At 43.2% G+C, this 20,354-nt stretch overlaps 1 protein-coding gene across 3 annotated transcripts in view; it reads right to left on the minus strand.

Moving 5' to 3' along the window:
• Positions 1-20,354, minus strand: part of ZNF652 (zinc finger protein 652) — a 62,007-nt gene that overhangs the window by 17,293 nt on the left and 24,360 nt on the right. For all 3 annotated transcript variants that reach the window (XM_059380571.1, XM_059380572.1, XM_059380573.1), the window contains exon 2: positions 1,474-2,664. In XM_059380571.1, coding sequence (XP_059236554.1) covers positions 1,474-2,388 — 915 coding nt within the window. In that variant the 5' untranslated portion in view covers positions 2,389-2,664. The remainder of the gene's footprint in view (positions 1-1,473; positions 2,665-20,354) is intronic.

A 20,354-nucleotide genomic window follows, 5' to 3' on the forward strand; every position in this document is an offset into this window, starting at 1 on the left:
CTCAGCCGTTAAGCAGCTGCCTTTGACTCAGGTCATGATCCCAGGGTCCAGGGATCGGGCCCTGTGTCCAGCTCCTTGGCCAGCGGGAAGCCTGCTTCTCTCTCTCCCACTCCCCCTGCTTGTGTTCCCTCTCTCGCTGTGTCTCTCTCTGTCAAATAAATAAATTAAGTATTTTAAAAAACAGAAAAACCCCAAAACCCCACAATATGGACATGGAGCTATCCCTCTCATCATCAGGGCCCCAATCTCACCCCTAGGGTGCAGCACTGCACCACACTCCCCTCGGCCTGAACTGTCACAACCAAGTCCTAACCAAGGAAGGGAGCTGGAGTTTCTGGAGGGTCTGGGCGCTTCGACTCAGCCTTTTTTTTTTTTTTTTTTTTAATTACCCAGCATGTAAGAGACCAAGTCACAACTGATGAATCAAAAAGCGGTGAATTTTTATCAAACATAATTTATACTGAAGAAATCTCTTTAAAGTAAAGCAACGATCTCAGCTGTTGATGAAAAGCGAGAGGTAAAGTCAGAAGGAAGGAGAGCACTCCAGGTCAGGCGCACTCCAAGAAACAAACCCAAACAAAACAACTGCATTTTTCAAAGGAAGTTTGGCTTAAATATGGCACAACACATGTGTATTTTACACATCTTATGGAGACAGTAACAGACTTACCTTTTATAAATATTCATTAACATGCATTCACAGGTATAAACCAACGCAGCTCAACGTAATATAATTCACTCGACATCATATAATTAACGCACCTCTTACCCTACCGCAATATAGTCCTTTTGAGACATCAGCCTGGTTTGAAAACCACATTCTGTTACCTTAATAATACTGCACAGAAGCATTACGTAACCCTAGTGCCAGGTGGGCAACATTTCCAACCAGCTCAGCCTCGGTTTAAAGTCTGCATACTCCCATGGGCTCAGCCTCTTGATAAATTTAATGTTGTCATCTCTCCACTGGTAAGAGCAACTCACTCCCGGAGATCTTCCGTTTTCACTGGTCTGAGTCATTACGGTTTTTGTCCCCAGCCGCTGCACTAGAATCTGGCGTCCTTTCAGACCTAGAAGGGGACCTCTCTCTATTCCTGACCTTCACTCAGTATCTCCCACCTTGGCACAGAAGATGCCAGAATGAACTCTATATTACACGTCTCACGACCGTGAATCTCAGTGCAAAGCCGGTGTTGACTTTACCTCCCGGGCCATCAATCACCTACGACAGACTCCCCCTTCCAATGTACCTGCGTTCCCACTAGTCCAGCGTCAGGTAAATGCAATGCTTTTGAAAGAAAACGTTAAGCCTGGGTTTTCAAAAGACCCAAAGCAGAAGCTCTGAAACAAGATAAATCGGTGACCACTGTCCCTTCAGCCTCTACGGTACTTATTCTCTTGGGCTGACGCCTGATGCGTCTGCACAGCCAGGTGCTATCCTGGGAAGTTTGCCCTCTCGGTGGTGAGACCTACCTGAATATTTTTTTCACAGTCTGTTTGCTGGTGAAGGGACAGCTCACTTTCCAGGACAAACTTCTTGCCACACTTATCACAAATCTGCATGCGCCTGTGAGTAACGTTCATGTGCTTCTCCAGGTACCAGCGCGTATTAAACACCCTGGGGCACTTCTCACAGGTCAGAGTCTCTTTCTCTTCGCACTTAGCTTTCTGGACAGGCGCTCTGGGCTCCTTGGTGGCCCGTTTCTTACGCTTGGGCGGCTCTGCGCTCTTCCTCCTCCCTCTCGTAGTCCTGGGAGTCGGGGATGCGGTCGCCGCAGCCACGGAGCCGGCCCTCCTGGTTCTCCTTTGGGTGACGCTGGCCTTCTCCGCCGTCTTCTCCTTCTTCTTCTGCCTTCCGTTCTCCCCGTAGTCGTTGCTGTCATCGGTGGCCTCTTCCTCACTCTCCTCCTCCTCCTCCTCACTGCTTGTCTTAAGAACAGGAGTCTCTTTGGACTGAGAAGAGACACCCTTTTCCCCTTTAGATACATTTAATGTTTGATTATTAAGGTTTACCTCCACTATGATCTGCTCCCTTTTGTAAGAGACCTCCTCCTCCTCCTCCTCCTCCTCCTCCTCTTCCGTGTCATCGGAATTCTCCCGGTCTTCTTTGACAGCGCGCACGTCAGACACTGCCCTTGGCTCCCTGAAATACGGCTGTTCCTCCGCTTCGTGGAGATGCGGCGTGCTCATCTTGGTGTCCACTAACACCGAGTAAGGACTTCCTGACTCCCTTTTGTACACTTTGGTGGACAGGTCAAGTTCTTGGTTGGCACCATGATAAAAGGTAGGCGGCACTGGAGCACGACGGCTGTCTTCCTGTGCCATTCCTGCTGCAGGCACGGCGCAGCTGTCCCCCGGCCCCTGCCGAGAGCTGGCTGTGTGGCTCATGGGTCAGGGGCCCGAGGGAGGACGCAGTTCAGACTGTAGAGAAATCGCTTCAAAACAGGGTAATTATTAAGATTCCAATCTTTTTCCATCCACAAAGAATCACTCAAATGGAAAAAAAAAAAAAAAAAAAAAAAAAAGGCGTTCCTGGAGGCTGTATGCAATTCTTCCAGTGTGGCAGCACCAAAGCGTAAGTCAGAAGGTTTGGTATGACGGCAAGAGCAGAGCACTAGTGACTTTTCTTTTGAGGAGAGCTGCAGATGACTTGGACCATCTTATCTACAAAGCAAAGCAAAGAGGAAAAAAGGTCAGATACCACGATTTCCTTCCCACAGCATGCACGTACATCATACGATACGGCTGAAAAGGGCGCGACTCTTTGCAGAGGCAATTCCTGATCCTTGCTTAAAGGGTTCAGCGTGGACCACTGTTTTACCGGGCTGCTGGTTTACTATATTCAACACCATTTTGTCAGAATGTAGACTACAAGATAGCAGGAGTCTGTCTGTCCCACACACTGAGCCACCCTTAGAGCCAAGCACTTCATGGGTGTTCGGTACGAATCTGATGACAAAACGGACAGGTACTGTCCCCTGGCATTCATTATGCTAGAGGCTACAGGATGAGCTGATATGGCAGAATATGTGGTCTCTGTCCACAGGAAGTTTATAGTCTTGTCATCTAAACAGGTGTCCTAGGTGATACACGCAAGAGCTTTCCGCTGGCTGGCTTTGTTTTCAACACCAGTCACCACTGTCCACCAGTTAGGGCTCAAAGAACCAAGCTGGCTGTGAGCTAGGCACTGTGGACCAGGGAGACACAATAGCTAGTTGACGTAACTACAGAAGAGACAGAGACTGTCCGTGGCCTGAAGTAATGTATAATCTCGGGAGAGGTATTATTATAGATATTACTGGGTTCAGGTTCATCAGAGTAATTTCAAAGCTGCTAAATATTTTTAAGTTTGTCCCATGGCTTAAAATCCACTCACTAGCCGGGGAATTCTTCATGTGTCTGTTGCACAGAAGTCTAATAAATTCTAAGAAACAGTAACCATCAGGTTGATACGGTTCCAAGAAAAATGAAACCATCCATTAAATAAAAGAGAGAGAGAGAGAGAGAGAGAGAGAAGGGTGCCTAACTTGCTTTGTGCCGTGGCTCACATTGCTGTTTGGCCAAAGACCTCATCCCTGAGTCATGACTAGTGCTGCGAGCACCTCCCCCATCCAGCCGACAGAAGGAAGGCAACCAGCACTCACTGAGGGCCTGCCCCATGTACCAGCAGGCAAAGGGGCCTCTCCTTAGACCTATTTAACAGGTTCTTAAACTCATGTTTATTTTATTTATTTATTTTTTACCAAAGTAATCACTAAAAAAAAAAAAAAAAAATGCAGCAAAGCGCACATCGTTGTCCAAGTCATGTACCCCGCGAGGTTTGTAGCAAGAAGAGTAGCCCTCTGCCGATTCCATCCTATCTCATCCCGTGGCCCAGAGATGAAAATGTTCAACTACTTTAGTCTTCTTCCCCAGTATTTCCTCCCACTTTTTTTTTTTTTTAAGATTTTTATTTATTTGACAGAGAGAGAGAATGTGAGATAAAGTGCACAAACAGTGGGGAGAGGCAGAGGGAGAAGGAGACCCCCTGCTGAGCAGGGATTTCCCAATGTGGGACTCCATCCCAGGACTTTGGGATCATGACCTGAGCTGAAGGCAGAGGCTTAGCTGACTGAGCCACCCAGGTGCCCCCTCCTTCCATATTCCTAAACATGGTTATGTTTCTATTTCTTGAGGTTTTTCATTTTAAGATGTTACTGCTTGTCTCCCACCAGTTTTTCTCACCTGACTGCCCCCAGTCCTCCCTCTATCCTCCTGCGATAGTTCTACCATAGCTTCTCGGTAAGTCAATACTTATTCTTACATTATGACGACTCTAACATGTGGTCCCCAAATACTTTGTCATTCCTCATTACTATCTTCTGTTTTCTTCATCCTTATGGATTTGCCCTTTTGAAAAAATGATTTGGGGCACCTGGGTAGCACAGTGTCCAGCTCTTGGTTTTGGGTCGGGCCATCATCTCAGGGTCCAGAGACCAAGTATCAGGCTCCGTGCTGTTGTGGAGCCTGCTTGGGATTCTCTCTCTCTCTCTCTCTCTCTCCCTGCCACCCTTCTCCCTACTTCTACCTCTTCCTTATAAAAAATAAATTAAAAATTAAAAAAATATATAATAGGGGTGCCTGGGTGCCTCAGTGTTTTTAAACGTCTGCCTTAGGTTCAGGTCATGATCTCAGGGTTGTGGGATCAACTCCACGGGGAGTCTGCTTCTCCCTCTGCCTGCTGCCCCCCCTGCCTGCATCCTCGCTCTCTGACAAATAAAATTTTAAAAAAAATTAAAAATAGAAAAATTAAGAAGTGATTTTATACTTTCATTTCAGTGAAAGTTCGGAAAGTCCTGGTGATAAACGCCGCCATGCTTTACTTGCCATCTGCAGATATATTTGTACTTATTTGTATTTTTTTTTAAAGATTTTATTTATTTATTTGACAGAGAGAGATCACAAGTAGACGGAGAGGCAGGCAGAGAGAGAGAGAGAGGGAAGCAGGCCCCCTGCTGAGCAGAGAGCCCGATGCGGGACTCGATCCCAGGACCCTGAGATCATGACCTGAGCTGAAGGCAGCGGCTTAACCCACTGAGCCACCCAGGCGCCCTTTATTTGTATTTATAAATAAGAAACTCATGCCTCTAAGAGGCTAAATAATTTGTCCAGTATTACATATCTATTAAATGACAGAAGCAGTGCCCAGCCCAGGCCTGCCTGACTCCACAGCTCATGGTCTGGCAAGAGCTACTACTATTGCTACTCTGGCAAATGACACTCTAAAATAACTTAAACTTGGTTGTCCCTATAACCACGTATCTTTCTGCACATATCAAAATTTCCCGCCTCACACTTTCAGTAGGAAGATCTCAGTGGCTTTCAATTCTGCTTAGCCTTATTTTTGCCTGTGCCAGAACTTCTGACCCGTGGAACTAATCTAAATTACTACAAATACCATTAAACTTACTCACATTAATTTTCTCAAATTAAGCAAGGGAGGAGAGACAGTAAAATTCAATTAACCAGCAAAAGCTAGGAATTAAACAAAAAGCAGGAAGACAAAGAAAAATAATTGAGGGGAAATCCTCCGTGGTCATAATGAATGTGTTCTTCCCAAAGACCTCTGGGCTCTTAGCCTTCAGGGCAAGTGGCAGGACTGCGTGTTCTGACCCGGTCCCCTCCCCGCAGCTGGGTGGGGCCATGTGACTACTTCTGGACCGGAGTACCTCCTGAGCAGGAGGGGCGCGCAGGACACAGCATTTTCCCACCAATGAGACCCTCTGGCTCTCTTCCCTCTGCGACAGGGACCACCCACCCATCTTCAAGATGACAACTGCTGTCACTGCTCTCCACCCAGGTCCCAGAGTGACAAAAATGACCTATGGGCTATGTGCGGTACAGTGGATTTTTTTTTCTTTTTCATTTAATTTTACCCAGAGTGTGTTTTTAAAACCTCTGAGATCTTACGTTGGTTAGTACAGGCCTCTCCTAGCTGATACAGACAGAACCCAGGAGTGGGTGTTGCCTCATCCAGAAAACTCACACACATGGCAAAGGCTTAGGAGCTGGTGAAAAGGGGCCAGGAAACAGGTACAGGAGGCTAATAGGACAGCAGCGGTGAAATTCTCGGGGAGACTATCCCTTATTTCTCTCGGAAGCTAGAGAGCTCACGGCTCTAACAGGAAAACGCACTGTGACGGCAGCGTGTTGGTTACTATTGGCTGTTTCTGACAAATCATTACACGAAAAGGATGAATTCAGAAAAGAACTGATCGGTCAATAATCAGGATTAAAGGAGTTCAGAAAGTTAGCGATTTGTAGAGCTTAGAAGCAGACGCTTAATAAAAATAGAGGAGGTCTGGAGCTACAAATGCTGACTAGAATTTGGTCCTGAGGCAGGACCCTGCTGAAGACGTGCTTCCGCAGAGACGGGTAAAAACCGCCCAGTGGATTAAGGCGGCACCCGGTAAAGTAGCTTTTCTCAAAGAGACATGAGGAGGTTCTCTCCCCAAAGCAGCTTCTTAGTGTATTTGGCTACAAAGCCCATTTCTCTAATGTGAATTAGTCCAAATGCTATTAGGAAATGGGGAAATGATGTCAGTCTAATAGTAAAGTCCCCTCGGTTAACATGAGATTTCCCCCTGCAAGTTAATGTTTAGAGGGATCAAGAGAAAGCTTTCTCACAATGAACAAGACAGCCTTAGCAATACATGAAGACTGGGAGAAGAAAGCTGAACATCCTATTTCTGTACCTTCCTTTAACACAAGTAGTGGCTGGTTCACCTGCTTCGTGAACCACTGATGCAAGCCCCGGGACTGGGGAGTGGTTTGGCGCCCCAGCATCATCTAGCTAACGGGGTTCTTCATGAATATGTACATGCATACAGTACATGTGTCAGCTATCTCAGTCCTCAGCTAGACAGCACACATAGCATTACTAAGTGAAAAGTTTAAAAAAAAAGTAAGAAAACATTAAAAAAAAGTTTAAAAATTACTAAGTAAAAAGGGCTCAATTCACAGGGGAATTTTCTACTTAATAAGTTAGAAAATAAGACTATTTTTTCTTTTAAAAAATTTATTTCATTTTATTCTTTTTTAAATGATGCGCACATATATGCCTTCCCATATAAACCTGAGACTGGAGTCTCCCCACTGTCACAACCGGGGAAACTCGCGGAGACATCGACAAAGCACACGGTCACGATAGGACATGCATCTGTTCACTTTGAAACACACATCGGCTTTCTGCCCACATTCTGCTTTCTTCATTCCGTCCTGGCACCTTTTTCCTTATCTCAGTTTTGATGATAATCTTCCTTTAATCTCCTTCCAGAAGATTTAAACTATCTCCTAAGAGCACAATTGAGTAAACTGTACAAAACCAAAAGCCCATTAGGGAAATCAGAACGTTCCAGGTTTCATTATCCAACTCTTAATGTGTGCCCTTAGTTCTAACTGACTTATTACTGCTCATCTTAACTTCCTTTTTCAGAGTACTCTTTAGGTGAGTACACAGAGCTCAAAGAACCTGAAAGTGGACAGAAGCGGCAAATAAGAAATAACCCTCACTGATATCTGAAGTTGTTCAAATTCATTTCTCTTTGGTATTAAGTTCTTAGAGATCATTTTCTCCTGCTTCTTAAATTCCAAACCGAAGCAGGTCATTCCTTAGTGGCTTGCTATAATTAATGTTATAGAACTTGGGAAAAAACTGGCATGTTTGTTAAGGGGTATACAAATTGAGAAGCGACAGAGCCTAGCACTCTATATGCCTGCCTGATCAGCTACTGGGAAGAAAATACAATCTTAAGAAAAAAATTAGGGGCACCTGGGTGGCTCAGTTGGTTAAGCTTCTGACTTCAGCTCAGGTCATGATCCCAGGGTTCTGGGATTGAGCCCCGCGTTGGGCTCCTTGCTGAGCAGGGAGTCTGCTTCTTCCTCTGCCCTTCCCTCTGCTCATGCTCTCTCTCTCTCTCTCTCAAATTAATAGATATAATCTTCAAAATAAATAAGTAAATCTTAAAAAAAGGAAAAAGACTAGAAAATATAATAGCATATTATATATAGTAGTAAAATACAACTTCCAGAAAGTGCTTCTTTCTCATGCCATTTTTTTCCCCCAACGTGGACAAATAAGTTTACACAGTCTTCCAGAATGTGTATTTACATTTGTCTTAAAAGAAAACCAACTTTGTTCCCTGGAACATTTTAACAGTTAATTTTTGAGAAGTCCAGCAGTTTTCTTTCTATTAAAATATACCTATACATCCTCCTCGTATGTCAAGAAGACTGTATTTGGGGTGAGCCTCCTCCAGTTGAAAGGACAGCTCTGTAAAGTGTATCACTTTGCTGCCTATGCTCATCCCACTTCCACCAGGCTGTCTGCCAAGCTCGAAATACTCGTGCACGGCCAGACTGCCCTCCTGCTGAGGGTAGAGGTTTCCAAAGTGCACAACTGTCCATCTGTCCATGAGGATCAGGCCAGAAGTACAACTACCAAGAGAGGGAAAGGAAGAAGCAGGGAAAGAGAAGTGCATATCGGCAAAAATCCCCCCAAAAAGATCTACTAGGAAGAAGGGGCAGGATGACAACTGGGTCTGTGATAATAATGGTCTGATACTTTACTCAAAGCTTTACAACTTTTGCGGAAGGCTACTCACTTCTTACTAGGAAAGTATGTTAGTGACACGTCTGCAAGTAACAACTAACCTTAGAGTCTTTGGACAGTCACATAACTATTTAACAACTACTATACACTCAAGTAAAAAAAAAGTAGAAATCTGAAAGTTGAGAAGAGAAAAATCACACCTAGTTGGAGAAATTGGGAAAAGTCTGAAGGACAGTGTATTTCAGAAAAGCGTGAAGGACAAATGTATATATGTATATTATATTACATGTAATAAAGTAAACACACAAACAAGATAAAATAAATTAAAAATAAGTAAAAAAATTTGAAGTAGGGAAGATAATACTGAGAATTAAGATAAAATCAGCACAAACCATTTTATACTAAATATTCTATCAGTACTGACAAAAACAAAAATTTAAATATCTGAATTATAATAAAAATTTTTTAAAAGATTATTTATTTGACAGAGAGATATCAGGCTTCCCACTGAGCAGGGAACCCGATGCAGGGCTCAATCCCATGACCCTGGGATCATGACCTGAGCTGAAGGCAGATGCTTAACAACTGAGCCACACCAGCACCCTAATTTAAAAAATTTTTTAGAAGAATGTGTTCCTTGGGGCGCCTGGGTGGCTCAGTGGGTTAAGCCTCTGCCTTCAGCTCAGGTCATGATCTTAGGGTCCTGGGATTGAGCTCCGCTGGGTTCTCTGTTCAATGGAGAGCCTGTCCCCCCCCGCCCCCCACCGCCTGCCTCTCTGCCTACTTGTGATCTGTCAAATAAATTAATAAAATCTTTAAAAAAAAAAAAGAATGTGTTCCTTATGAAATAATTATTTTACTTCTCTACCTGGTAATTAAGGGGTTTAAAACTCATATCCACACAAAAAGCTTAATTTTTTTAAAGATTTTTTTTTTTATATTTTATTTATTTATTTGACAGAGAGAAATCACAAGTAGATGGAGAGGCAGGCAGAGAGAGAGAGAGGGAAGCAGGCTCTCCGCTGAGCAGAGAGCCCGATGCGGGACTCAATCCCAGGACTCTGAGATCATGACCTGAGCCGAAGGCAGCGGCTTAACCCACTGAGCCACCCAGGCGCCCCTTAAAGATTTATTTGAGAGAAAGAAAGAGAGTGAGTGAATGGGGCATGAGGGGCAGAGGGAAAATGTGAGAGAAAAATCTTCAAGCAGATTCCCTGTAGAGTGTGGAGCCTGACCTGGGGCTGGATCCCAGGATCCTGAGATCATGACCCGAGCTGAAATCAAGAGTCAACCACTTAACCAACTGAGCCACCCGGGTGCCCCTAACTTTTTTTTTTTTTCTTAAGATTTTATTCATTTATTTGAGAGGAGGAGAGGTAGAGCGAGAGGGAGAAGCAGACTCCCCCCTGAGCAGGGAGCCGGATGCAGAACTCAGTCCCAGGACCCCAGGATCATGACCTGAGCCAGAGGTAGACACTTAACCGACTGAGCCACCAGGCGCCCCTAAGTTTTTTCTTTTTTTTATTATTATTAACCCCCCCTAAGTTTTTTCTTAATACAGCAGGTTCTACTTGTCTGAAATGAATGAAATCTCACTGTGTCCTTGTCTTTTTCTCAAGAAGAGCCTCTAAGAGTAAGACAACTTTCAAGACACCGACACTGGAAGTCTGACTACTTAAGATCCTAAACTGCTCCATAATTTTAACAAGTACAGTAAGAATCAATCAGACCTCTCTGATCTCGTTCTTGTATAGAAAATGAGCTATACTATTCTGGCAAAGAATGTGCGACCAAACAGTCTTAACGATGGGACCAATAACTATAGTTCATTTTCAGCCCAAGTTCTGGTAATGTCAACCCTTAAATTTTACCGATCTGTACTCAGCCTGCCAAGTTGAAAAGTGGGAGCCAAGAAAACCAACTGCCAAACCGGAAGCTCAGTAAACCGTACTCTCCGATGTGCCAAGTGCATACGGCAGTGGTGGTAATAATTTGCATTTACATGATGCCATGCAGTCTGCACAGAGCACATCTAAACATTTATTAAGTGCCTACTATGTGTTCGGAAATGTAGGAGCTGGAGCCATCAAGGTGTGCACAGGTCTAACGAGGGAGGCCGACACGAAACCAGCAATCACAGCACAGTGTAGTCAGGACCACTACTGAAGAGCACAGCCTAGGGGTGAAGGGCACACACTGGAGCCCGACCACCTGCCCTGAAAATCTGGCTCAGACACGTATCAGAGCTAGGTGGCCTTGGGCAAATTATTTAAGCTCTCTACGCCTCATTTTCTGCATCTGTAAAATGGGGATAATAATTGTGTCTGCCTCATGGTGTGTTACTGGGATTAAATGACTGATAAGTATAAATGCTCACAAGAGCACAGTTAGGTTTCTTCATTAAACACACTTGCCTCTACATATCAGGTACAGACGCAGGGCAGAAAACAGAACGGAAGACTGGTGTAAAAGGTGGCAGAGCTATCAGAGGAAGTTTCACAGATGAGATAAAGCTGGATGGAGCTGGTTTTAAAGGACAAGCAGAGGGACGCCTGGGTGGCTCAGTTGGTTGGATGACTGCCTTCGGCTCAGGTCATGATCCTGGAGTCCCGGATTCGAGTCCCGCATCGGACTCCCAGCTCCATGGGGAGTCTGCTTCTCTCTCTGACCTTCTCCTCATTCATGCTCTCTCTCACTGTCTCTCTCTCTCAAGTAAATAAATAAAATCTTTAAAAAAAAAAAAAAGGACAAGCAGAAGTCAGAGAAATGGAGAAGGGAAGTAGGCAAGTTGCATGCAAGAAACTCAACATGAAAAAGACAGGAATGAAACCACATGGGGTTTTGTATGTCTCGCTTAAGCATCACCACCCTACAAAGACTTGGGACTGACTGTTGTTCCTATTTCAAAGCTGAGGCTCAGTTTGTTAACTTTGCCCCTGTCATTGCTGGTTAAGTGTTGGAATAAGGGCTGGAATTCTGGTTTTTTAACTCCTTGTCCTAGTTTACCAACCGTCTTCTATTGAGCTAACATAGTAAATAACAACTACTTCAAGCAATCTACTGAGGCCTTGAACAGAAAAATATCTCTAATGATACAAAGTAAAAAAATTCTAGACTAGGGTTCGAGGGTCTAAGTTAAACCTTAGCTACCCACCTCCCTCCACAACGCCTGGAATGTTGGATTAATTCACATGGGGAGGGGTGCCTGGGTGGCCCAGTTGGTTAAGCATCTGACTGTAGTTCAGCTCATGATCTCGGGGTCCTGGGATGGAGCCCTTCCTTGGGCTCCACCATCAGCAGGGACCCGGTTTGTCCCTCTGTCTTGGCCCCTGCTGTGTTCGTTCTCTCTCTCTCTCATAAATAAATAAATCTTAAATGAAATTCACATGGATACATTTCAGTTTCCAGAGTGACTCATCAGCACTTTGTGTTTCACAGAAACCAATCTGACCAAGTAAAGATTTAAATTATGTTTCTGTTTATTTTCTTGCAACAAAATTGTTAGTTTCCAAGGAAGAAACCTAAATAAAATCTGTGGACTTTAAACTCCAGGTGTAAAGTGCAAACACAGATACAAAATTTACCGCAAGAAAAGTTGTGCCACAAGATCAGTAGCATAAAACGTCCTTCAGTCCCAAAGGGGAGCACAAAATCAACCTAGGTTGCACTAGAAAAGCTACCAACACAACACGTGGGAGTCAACTCTACAACAAGCAAAACCTCAGACGACACACATCACTGCACCATATTTTAGATAAATATTATAAAATGTTCTCAGATGCCTATACTTTATATAGCTGAAAAATACAACTAATTTTAATGCAATCTCACCTAATACAATTTCATACAATTATTTTTTAAGCAGTCCATCTAATCCATTCTCTATAAGAAATGGAACTGAGAAATGCCTGTCACCTTCAGTTTTAGACAAAGCTATTATAAAAATAGAATTCCACTGTAGTTTTTTTTTTTTTTACACATGCATTTAAATGAGACTGCCATTGTGTTTCCTCACTAATACATAGGAGAAGCTAGGAAAAAGAGGACAAAGAGGTACTCCTCCTAAGGTACTACCTAATTACCTTCAAGCATCAACAGTACCCACATTTCCATAGAAGACAATAAAAACGAATACACATTACTCATCACAGTGGCTTAAGCAACCTTAACTTTCACCCCTAATCCCCTAGAGCCAAAGAAGAAATCAAATACTTAAGTAGGCTACACTGCTGGGCCTCAATGATCATGCAGTATATTCAGAACACCTTTCCATTATTCAATTCACAAACGTCATCTACAGATAGAGGAGAATATAATTTAAACAAAGGAGTTCTTTTTAAAAGAGTAAGAGTTTTGTATTACTGCTCTCTTTTCCATTAAAATCTGACAAAGTCCTGGCTGCAGGAATGCTCAGATGAAATTCTGTGCCCTTAAAAACAGTCAGAACATACTCACGAGATACATAATCTTGGAAAATCTCAGTCTGGCCTTGACTGAAGTTGCTTTATGGAATGCAACTAGCTAAGGCACTAGTCTGTTTTCAGAATGGGTATCTACGTGAGTACCCTGATCATTATTTAGTGATACTTTGCTCATTAGCTTTATTAAGAAAAACTGGAGACTTAAAAGGCCTTGTGAATCTTTCTTCACACTGTGGCTACCTATAATGTAAGCCATTAGGAGAGGCCTATCTATATGGCAACTGACAAGATCATCATGAATATGAATAAAAAAATTCATTCAGAAAGTGACAATAACTGAGAAAGGCCCTCATTACATTCTTATATTTTACAGAAATAAAAATCACAAATATTTCAGACATGTAAACAACATCAGGATGCTATAATTTACATATTAGACCTACCAAAAGACTGTTACTGCTTTCTTGGAGGGTCCCTGGGTGGCTCAGTCAGTTAAGCTTCTGACTTTCACTCAGGTCATGATCCCAGGGTCTTGGAACCGAACCCCAAGTCTGGCTCCCTGCTAAGAAGAAGTCTGCTTCTCCTTCTCCCTCTGTCTCTCCTGCTCATGCCCTCGCGTTCTCTCAAATAAATAAAATCTTAAAAAAAAAAAATTAACACTTGGGAAAAAAGTTTAACTAAGAGAGTCTTCAACCAGCAAAAATATGTGACAGCAGATGAGAAAGTTTAAACCAAACCATAACCCACCCAAAACAGGGTCAATGGGAAAGAACAAATGCTAACATACCGGCCGCCTTTTCCTTCCCATAAGTCTGTTATGTTACTCTTCTTAGCAGCAATTCTTGAACTTTTGAGAATCTTTGGAAAATTAAAAATCTTCTCCCCCAGAAAAATGAACACACAAAATTTTACATGCAATTTCAAGGAGTCTGCCTATTTCCAAAAACCCATCCATGGAACCTTTAGGGATCCCAAAACCCCAAGCTAAGACCTCATATCAGAGAGCAGATTTTGCTCTTCCTTATTTGTAATGTATATTTAGAAGAAGTATATAAACTAAGTTTTTCTCCTCTTCCTAACCTCCTTCCTTTCAATCTCTGAGAAATGCCTGTTGATGTTGAGCATCTTTTCGTGTGTCTGTTTAGCCCATTTCATTCTATATATTTATTTATAGGGCAGGAAAGAGAAAGAGTGAATGGGGGACAGAGGGAGAGGGAGAGAGAGAATATTAATCAGGCTTCATGCTCAGTGCAGAGCCCAGTGCAGGGCTTGATCTCAAAACCCTGAGATCATGCATGACCTGAGCTGAAATCCAGAGTTGGACATTTAAGGGACTGAGCCAGTTGGATGGCCCTGCCCACAAGTGAATTAACAGTTGAATGAGAAAACAGTGGTGAATAACATTAAATGTAAAATAAAAGATCTTGTATGAACCCCAATATGCTAATTAACCAGGTATAAGACTTTGGACAAAGCAATTGATTTCACCTAGTTTCCCCCTGTAAAACTAGAATAACAGTACCCACATTGGGTACTGTTATAATCTGATAACAGATCTGATATAATCTGATAACAGGCAAAGCTTCCAGTAGTTGGGGGAAGGGTTCACTGCTGGGTCCTTTCTCCTTCTTGTTTGAGAAACTCTTTCTTAAAGAAGTTACAAATTATGGGTGGCAAAGCAGAGATTTATGTAATTTTAGGGTTTGTTGCACCCATTTTTCCATAGTAAACATGACGTAATGAAGATGAAAAAAGGCCAAAGATAGGGAAGGGAAAGTAAGTTTGAAAAATGAAATGGGCAGGGCCATCCAACTGGCTCAGTCCCTTAAATGTCCAACTCTGGATTTCAGCTCAGGTCATGCATGATCTCAGGGTTTTTTTTTTTTTTTTTTTTTTTTTTTTAAAGATTTTATTTATTTATCAGAGAGAGAGGGGGAGAGAGCGAGCACAGGCAGACAGAATGGCAGACAGAGGCAGAGGGAGAAGCAGGCTCCCTGCTGAGCAAGGAGCCCGATGTGGGACTCGATCCCAGGACGCTGGGATCATGACCTGAGCCGAAGGCAGCTGCTTAACCAACTGAGCCACCCAGGCGTCCCGATCTCAGGGTTTTGAGATCAAGCCCTGCACTGGGCTCTGCACTGAGCATGAAGCCTGATTAATATTCTCTCTCTCCCTCTCCCTCTGTCCCCCATTCACTCTTTCTCTTTCCTGCCCTATAAATAAATATATAGAATGAAATGGGCTAAACAGACACACGAAAAGATGCTCAACATCACTCATCATCAGGGAAATGCAAATCAAAACCACAATGAAAGATCACCTCACACCTGTCAAAAGCACTAAAATCAAAAACACAGGAAACAACAAGTGATGGCGGCGATGTGGAGAGAAAGGAACCGTTGTGCACTGCTGATGGGAATATGAACTGGTGCAGCCGCTATGGAAAACAGTGTGACAGTTCCTCAAAAAGTTAAACATAGAGTTACCATATGACCCAGCAATTTCACTCTTAGGTACAGTCAAGAGAACTGAAAATCAATGTTCATACAAAAACTTGCATATAAATGTTCATAGCATTACTCATAATGGCTCCAAATGGAATGCATGAGTAAAATGTGTATCCATACAACAGAATATTATCAAAAAAAGGAATGAAGTACTGGTACAAAGTACAACATGGGTGAATCCTGAAAACATTATGCTAAATGAGAAAAGCCAGACCCAAAAGCCTACATGTTGTATGCTTCCATTTCTATGAAACGGTCACAAATAAGCAAATGCATGGAGACAGGGGTAGGCAGGAGAGGACGGCTAATGGATTCCAGGTTTCTTTTCGGGGGAATAAACATGTTTGGAATTAGACACTGGTGATGGTTGCACAACCTTGTGAATATACAAAAACTACAGAACTGTACACTTTGAAAATGCGAGTTTTGTGGTAGATGAATTCTATCTCAAAAAAAAAAAAAAAAAAAAAAAGACAAAACAGAGAAAACAAAATAGGCCATCCGGACACTAATAGTCTCAAGGTGGTCTGAAAAAATAAGATGATCTGAAAATTATGACAGTTTACATAAAAATGGTATTACTGGATGGTGAGGCAGGCCAGAAACTCAGAGCTGGGCTCTAATAGCAGGGATACAGTGACACTAAGCCAAATGGCGACCGTGCTCCACATGGCAAGCCAGGCTCCATCCCCTTGCCAGCCCTGGGTTTCTGCACCCATACAGTTCAGGGGCTCCCTTCCAGCACTGACATTTACAGTTTGTGTTATTTGTTTTCATTCTTTTGCCGAAATCACCTGCTCATCTACTGCCACGCAGTCCATCCCAACCTTTTCTTTTCATTTTTTTTTTCTTCCCAACCTTTTCAACAAGAGAGGGCTGTCATACACTCCCCTCTCCACCCCTGGCTTCCCTGCACATTCCCAGGGAGCACTGCTTTTAAAATATTGTCTCAGAATTTGCATTTAGATCATACTTTTTTATTTCTTACTAACCAAATATTAAAAAAAAAAAACAAAACAGCCATCTAACTTTTTGGTTAGACTGTCCAGCTTTGCCATAATTTCGATTTGATTTTTGAACATTAAAATGAGCTTATTGGGGTGCCTGGGCAGCTCAGTCAGTTAAGTGTCTGCCTCTGGCTTAGGTCATGATCTCAGGGTCCTGGGATTGAGCCCTGTGTAGGGCTCTCTGCTCAGCGGGGAGCCTGCTTCTCCCTCTCCCTTTTCCCCTCCCACACTCGTGCTTGCTCTGTCTCTCAAATAAATAAAATCTTTAAAATCAGCTTATGAATCTCAGGTTGGGGATGCCTGGATTAAGGGAATATATTATGTATGGTCTTGAAATAAATATGATACAAATGAGAACAAGCCCACAACCTTACCCATGGTATAGGTCAGGTTTTTCCAGAAACAGTTTTTCCAGAACTGGGTCCACCACACTTTCTCCGGGGGTAGAGACATGACCACACTTAACACCATTCCTTGGACGATTCTATTCAGTCCTTTGCCTTAGTAAGAAAGCATTTAAGGCAAGATGCCCAACAGGATGTGGAAGAAATCCATGAAGCCTCAGATACTGGCCAATATCCATTACTGCCTTTTCCTTTTTTTAATGGTCCTTTTTTTTTTTTTTTTTAAACATACCTTGCAAGCTGAAAGAAATAAGACCAGGTGACCATGCCACAACTACATCAAAATTAAAGGCAAAAGCGATGGCACTGAGCACAACTTTACTCAGTAGAGGTGCTCCACACTGGATACTGGCAAATGGACCCAATGGATCCTCTCTCCCTTTTGGAAACAGAGCTGAGCACAGAGAAGTGGGTGGCTAGGGCTGGGGCTGTGACGCTCACCGCACTGCGTTACAGTTATGAATCTCACATGACCGTACATCCAGCATCTCACAGTCTTGGAAGTGACTGGACTCTGTTCACTAACCCTGTTATTCAAACACAAGGTTTAGTTACGAAAGCCCAGATCTCTTTTCCTCCAAACAGAGAAATAGCCCTTGATTTTTTTCTGATTATAAAGGTGACATTTACAGTTAAAAGGGGTTTATACAGTAAGCATTTTTAGAGACTTATTTATTTATTTCGGAGAAAGAGAAAGAGAGTCAGGGGAGGAGGGAGAGGGAGAGAGTCTCATGCAGACTCAGCACTGACCATGGAGCTCCATGCAGAGCTTGATCTCATGACCCTGAGATCATGACCTGAGCCAAAACCAAGAGTCGATGTTTAACTGAATGTGCCACCCAGGGGACCCCATGAAGCATTTTCTGTCCGATTCTCACACTCTACTTTTTATTCATAAGCTTTGACTATCACCTACATACAAAGTACCAAGAATCTAATATAAGAAGATATTAACTACTCATTCCTTCAAATAATTACTGTGTTGGCCTTAATCTTCACAAGCTTAAAATGTGTTTGGAGAGCAAGCAACAATGCAGAAAAAATAAGTCACAATTGCCAAATAAAACAAATGCTATTTCTTTTAAAGGTGCCATACGATTATTTAAAAGGACAAGAAGGATGTCGGATGCACAGACTATGGAAGGCCCTGTGCAGGGCGTGAGAACTGAGCTAGGTCCTGACAAATGGGAAGGATGTGAAAAGGCAGAGAGGAAATTAAAAGGCAGGTGGAGGAGAGGACTGTGTGAGTGAAGCTGCCATCAGGAATAAGCAGAATATATTCTGGGGAGTGATCAACACAAAGGCCTAGCCAAAGGAGTCCGGCCAGGGATTAGGAGGTGATAGCCTTGTAAATACAGAGTAGGGACAGAAAATGGAGGGCTCTTACAGGGCGCCTGGGTGGCTCAGTGGGTTAAGCCACTGCCTTTGGCTCAGGTCATGATCTCGGGGTCCTGGGATCGAGCCCCGCATCGGGCTCTCGGCTCAGCAGGGAGCCTGCTTCCCCCTCTGTCTGCCTCTCTGCCTAACCTGTGATCTTTCTCTGTCAAATAAATAAATAAATAATAATCTTAAAAAAAAAAAAAAAAAAAAAAGGAGGGCTCTGATTGCAAGGCTGAGAAAAACACACAACACCAAAGGCAGATGGGCAAAAAAGGAGAAGTCAACAGAATTTGCTTATGAGATGTGATGGATAAAGAAAAAACTAGAACAAAGATGATATATACAATTTGAATTTCCATTCCTACAGCTAAGAGGAAAACACAGGTAGGAGAGGAGAAATGAAAAATATAAATAAGACAATCAGCCTCAAATTCAAAGAGAACATCTCTTTCGCACAGTGGCTAGAGAAGCCTTTTGCTAAATACTGCTAAAATTCCTTTACAGTGACAACCACTGCCGAAAAATTAAGGTCAAACCTCCTTCAAGGTTAGACCCCTCACCTTACCTCCCTACTCTCATGTCCTTCCATATCTCCCCACAAACCCTATGTACCAGTTTTAGGGTCTACTCAGAGTTCTCTGGGCATCCTAGAATTTCTCTATGCTGGTCATTAGTGTATCCTGCCCCATCAGCCAAGAATGCCCTTATCTCCCTCCCCAACAAGTGAACCTAATTTTTCACTATTCAGTTCAAACACTACTTATTTCTTCCTGAAATTCCCAGCCCTATTACTTCTCCTGTATTTGTAACTACTACCTCTAGTATCATTATTCATTCTATTTTGTATAACAATTGTTTACATGTCCATATTCCCATTGCCAGTGATTGGTGTAGAGGCAGGCCCAGGACCAAGTTTTGGTTAGTGAAATTTACATGGAAGTCAGCTGGGAGGCTTCTGAGAAAGACTTCCAAACTCTTAAAAGGCAAAAGAAAGCAATAACCACCCCCTGCTGGATGCCCTCTTGTCTGGATATGATGCCTAGAATGGAGGCGCCATCTTGCACACAGGATGGGAGATGGCCAAAGGACAAAGTAGACATCTCCAAGACGGCAGAGGAGAAAGGTGGAAAGAACGTGGGCCCTCGATGATGTCACTAAACCAGACTTTAACCAATCCTAGACTGAGGCTTCTTGCTACTTGTAATGACACATTTTCTCTATTTTGAGATTATTTTGAATTGGATTTTCTATCAGTTGAAAAATGAAAGCCTCCTACTTGATACAGTCACATTTAAAATGCAAACTAGACATCTAAGTACAGCTGTCAAGTTATCAGTTGGCTAGAAGAGTGTGGAGATCAAGGGGAAGTCAGGCCTGGAGGTGAATATTTGGGAGACAGCAGCATACGGAAAGAATTTAAATTTGGGGGCTGGGACAACAGGGTAAGTAAAGCAGACAAAGCTCTGGGGCACCCTCAGGGCAGAGGAGACCGCCAACAAAGAGAAGAGAAATGAACACAGAGGAAAAAGGAAACACTAAACTGCGGAGCACAGAAGGCAGGATATAAACACCTTTTCTCAAGAAAGAAGAACTGGTCAGCTGTAGCAAATGCTGCACAGCGCTGAGTAAGACAGAGAAAACTGACCACTGAATTCAGTGGCTTAGTCGTTCCCTCACCTGCAGTCCCCTTTGTCCTTCGGGAAGCCTCGTGTTCCCTGGAAAACCAGCAGTCTTGAGTTAATTACAATACTGGCTCAGGGCTCAGGTTTGGGCTGGGTTCTGGAGCGCTCACTCCCCAGCGGGGGTGTGACCAGGAGGGAATGGAAGCTAAGGAAAAGAAGCCAGAGGAGTCGGAGTCAAAAGAAGGAAAAGGTCTCAGTTTGGTTTTTGAGAGATGGGAGAGACCTTGAGTGTGTTTGAATGCTTGTGGGAAGGAACACCTCTTGGCACAAAGAATCCATCACAAGAAAACATTCTGCAGTTCATTAGAGTGGGAGGTTAGTTCGTCAGGCTTTTAAAAAATTGTTTTTCGGAGGAAAGGTATG

The sequence above is a fragment of the Mustela nigripes genome, chromosome 16 (genome assembly GCF_022355385.1).
Source record: "Mustela nigripes isolate SB6536 chromosome 16, MUSNIG.SB6536, whole genome shotgun sequence".
In the NCBI taxonomy this organism is placed as follows: Eukaryota; Metazoa; Chordata; class Mammalia; order Carnivora; family Mustelidae; genus Mustela; species Mustela nigripes.